Genomic DNA, 4,158 nt, shown 5'->3' with positions numbered 1-4,158 from the left:
GGGTCCCCTCCCTGGAAAGGGTGGAGGAAAAACGGCCTAGTTCGGGATGAGTTATGAAAAACAGTCAGAATTTTGGAGATCCCAGTTGGTTTGACCGATTCTGGCTTGCCACCAGCTCCGGCACAGCTGCCTGGAGTGCTGCAGCAGCCCCAGCCCCGGGTTTCACCTCAGAAACATCCCGAAGGCTTCCAGTGCAGCCAGACGGCTGGTAGTAGCAGATTTATGTCCGGCAGTAAGAAGCACATTTGAGATTTACTGGTACAACTAAAGGCACAATGCTTTCAGGACTGGCGCGTTGGTGTAGGTGTGATTTGGAGGTTGCTGTGGGTGAGCAGTTCTTAATGCAGTGAAGAGCTGGTATCTTCAGTTTTCCTTTCTGGCATCTCATAGAAAAGCAGAATGAAATAGGTTCAAGTTGTGAGATATTCAGTTGGTGGTGGAAGGCCTGCTAGGCCTCGGGTGGGTAAGTCAGGTGGCTGACACCCCTTATCCGCAGGGACATCCTCAGGTATTAAACCGTTAAGGCCCTGATTTTTTTTCAGAGAGGGGCAGGACGCTTCCCAGGTCAGGAATCTGCAGGAGTTGGGGTGTTGGCCTGCAGAGCCGCGGGGTGCAACGTGCTGGTTGTCCAAGGAGAGAGGCAGGGAGACGCTGAAGCGGAAACCTGACGTTCCTTCTCGCCCCTCCCAGCCGCAGCTCAGACGTGCTGTCCTCTCTCAGCATGGCACCTGCCCAGTGTGCGGTTTCCTGCTCAGAGTGGGCTTGTAACCGCTTCCGTTTCTCTAATACGTTAGTTCCTTCTCCTGAACTCCTGGTGATTGTTATACAGGAGCATTTCCACCTGCACTGACGTGGACTTAAGTGTTTTGTTGCTGGCTGTGGCGGGCAGCTTGGGTTCTGTAGGCTTCGCTGAGACCCTTACGCGTACGAGGATGAGCTGCTGACCCTGGTAGTTGATGACTGATCTCAGTTACTGTTATTAGTGGATTTATCTAGGATGTTTTCAAGCTCAGTGTTTTGTTCTTCTCACTGGTTTTGTATATGGGAGAGACATTTTATGCAAGTGCTTATCTACATGTGGAATTACTGTTTGCTCTTATTCCCTTTCTCTGTGAACATAATATGCTTTAAGGTACAATAATGCTGGGAAAAACTCAGCGGGAGGCGTTGTTCAGGACGAGCTGCAGTGATTTATTTAGTTTTCTCTCAGGGTACTGTAATCCGAATGAACACCGAGTTGCAGGATAGACCTTGGTGAAAGTCAGTTAAGCTCTCTAAGCAGTTGTTTTATATTTCTGCTGCTTGCACTTTAGTGTCGTCACGTTTGTCCGCAGCTGGTGTGCTTAGCTTTGCGGTACTGCCAGGGGGTCTTCCATGAGGAGTTCCTTTGTTGTCTGATTTTAAAACTGACTCTTAACTAAAGCCTTATTTTCTTTCCAGGTTGGCTGTAGTGTCTAAACTTCTTCTGGGTATCCCTCTAAACTGTTTCTCCACGTAATTCCCCCGATGGAAGACCAGCTGGTTCTGCTCTTTGTGCTGAAGAGTCGCTTGGAGAGGTGGTGAATGAGTGAAGACACGCTCGGTGATGGTAAGGCCTGCGATTACGTTTCAAGGCTAACGGCTTTGCAGTGGCCTCCTGTGAAGGCTCAGGCACCACACTGACGGGCCGTGAGCCAGGGAGTGGAAATACTGGGCTAACTGCCAGAGTGCATACAGGCAGCTTCTCCAGCTCCTAGCCAGCCACACTGTTTTAATCAGCACCGAAAGACTTGCCAAAGTGCAGCTGATTTGGTCCTGTTGGAACCTCCCTTTGCTCTAGTCTAGAACAACACTTCCTACATCCAGCTCCAGAGGGAAGACCAAATGTGCTGCTTGGTAGCTGAAGATGCAGAGAAAGCAAAGCTGAGTCAGGATGTTAAGATGTGTCAAAGCCCACCTTGATTTCTTAGGGTTTGGAGGGTGAGGGAGTTGCTAGCTAAAAACTGCTCTGGTTAGATAAGGGCTGTCTTTTTGCACAGGATGCAGTGAGTTAGGTGGTAAAATGGGTCTTGAAATCAGTGTGGCTGTCTCTGTATTCCCTGCCTCCTGTGCGGTTCCCTTGATTCCCAGGGACGCAGTAGTGAGAGGTTTAAGACACGGGTACAGCTTCAATATAAGGAAAGTCTTAGGAAGACTTGTTAAATGAACAAGTTGCTGAGATGCTTCAGGGAGTTTCTAGTGAGAAATTTCCAAATTAGTAAAATTCAGAGTGGCCGATGTCTTACGAAGTTGAGCAGATTAACCAAAATTAAAGAGAATGCTCGACTCTCCTTAATTTGATTTCTGTTAAGCAACTGGAGCTGGACTGGACCTCCAGAGGTCTGGTCCCACCTCGGCCGTTCTGCGAGGCTGTGCCTCGGTGCTCAGCTGGGGGTGTTCAGCAGACTGCGCTCAATAGAAGGCGACACTGGGGGGTTTCCATGGGCATCTGTTCCGACCGCGTTTTACAGGCTCTGTCTTCCCAGCTTGTGATGAAAGCAGCAAAGCACCGTGCACGCTCTGCAGTACAGTGAAATCCCAGATTCTTAGTTCGCGGTAGCATGGCTCTGTTCCTTTCCCCCAGCCCCAGGCTGAAACGTTCCTGTCTTGATTCCTATTTACCTGTTTCTTCTCATCCTTTTCTGAAGGTTCAAACGTGGGAATCGCCCCGGCTGTGGTTGCTGCTGATGCTGCCCAGGGAAAATGCCTTGACAAGGAATTAACACCATTCAGTGATGGGCTGTGGGACAAGCAAAGTGCTTCCCGAGCCCCCCAAAGATGTGCAGCTAGACCTGGTTAAAAAAGTCGAGCCCTACACAGGCCACAATGACATATACAAGCATTTCATCAAAGATGACTGTGGCACTGTCATCAAAGCTGGTTCTCCCTCACCTCTCCATCACACCAACCCGTATCCTGGGAACCACCTGCCTGCCCACGTGGACCAGCCCGAGCCCCGCAAGAACAAAGTGGCTAAGTACCGCGCCAAATTTGACCCCAGAGTGACGGCCAAGTATGACATTAAAGCCCTGATTGGAAGAGGGAGTTTTAGCCGCGTGGTACGGGTGGAACACAAGGCAACCAAGCAGCCCTACGCGATCAAGATGATCGAGACCAAATACCGGGAGGGGAGGGAGGTGTGCGAGTCAGAGCTCAGCGTGCTGCGGCGCGTTCGCCACACCAATATCATCCAGCTTATCGAGGTGTTCGAGACCCAGGACCGTGTGTACATGGTGATGGAGCTGGCGACCGGCGGGGAACTGTTCGATCGCATCATCGCTAAAGGTTCCTTCACGGAGAGGGACGCGACGCGCGTGCTGCAGATGGTGTTAGATGGCGTGAAGTACTTACATACGCTGGGCATCACGCACCGGGACTTAAAACCGGAGAATCTGCTCTACTACCATCCCGGAACGGATTCCAAAATCATGATCACGGACTTTGGGCTGGCAAGCGCTCGGAAGAAGGGAGACGACTGCCTGATGAAAACCACGTGTGGGACCCCGGAGTACATTGCTCCCGAGATCCTGGTCAGGAAGCCGTACACGAACTCTGTGGACATGTGGGCGCTGGGCGTCATCTCCTACATTCTCCTGAGCGGCACGATGCCCTTTGAAGACGACAACCGCACTCGCTTGTACCGGCAGATCCTGAAAGGGAAATACAGTTACTCAGGCGAGGTGAGTGTGGCAGGAGCGGTGGTGAGGGGAAGTCAGGCGAGCAGCTCTCTCTAGGTGGGTCGCCTGTGATGACCAGATGCGGGCTGTCATCCGCAGGGTGGTAACGTTGCCAGGGTTAAAAAGAATCTGTGGTTCTGGCTTTTTACAATCCTCTCCTGTTTTCTGTCTGCTTTCAATGCTGCTCCCAGTGCAGCATCGTGAGATCTTCTAAAAAATGTGTATGTAGAGAAAGAAGAGGTCTCCTGCAGAACAGAACGGGGATGCTTGTGGGTTTCTGCCTGGGGACACCTCAGCCGTGGTAAGCGGCCGTTGGGTGCTTGGCTGTTGAAACTCGTGCTGGGGTGTTTGAACTGTAGCGTGTTTGTACCTCGTCTGATCCGAGTGCAGTCAGAAGTACCTGTGGTGACGGACGAGGTGACAGCACGCAGCGGGCACTCGCTGCTTCGCTCTGGAGACGGGC

The 4,158-nt window shown here is 51.6% G+C and overlaps 1 protein-coding gene across 1 annotated transcript; it reads left to right on the top strand.

Moving 5' to 3' along the window:
* Positions 1-1,485: 1,485 nt before the first annotated feature.
* Positions 1,486-3,698, top strand: PSKH1 (protein serine kinase H1; the record flags this gene model as incomplete). The annotated part of the gene is made up of 2 exons (XM_010160096.1): positions 1,486-1,588; positions 2,667-3,698. A coding segment is annotated over exon 2 (945 nt), but the record flags the coding sequence as incomplete, so codon positions are not given.
* Between the last annotated feature and the right edge of the window lie 460 nt (positions 3,699-4,158).

The sequence above is a fragment of the Eurypyga helias genome, unplaced genomic scaffold (assembly GCF_000690775.1).
Source record: "Eurypyga helias isolate BGI_N326 unplaced genomic scaffold, ASM69077v1 C16213091, whole genome shotgun sequence".
Taxonomy (NCBI): domain Eukaryota; kingdom Metazoa; phylum Chordata; class Aves; order Eurypygiformes; family Eurypygidae; genus Eurypyga; species Eurypyga helias.
The sequence above is the reverse complement of the archived record's forward strand: the minus strand, read 5'-3'. Positions and strand labels throughout refer to the sequence as shown.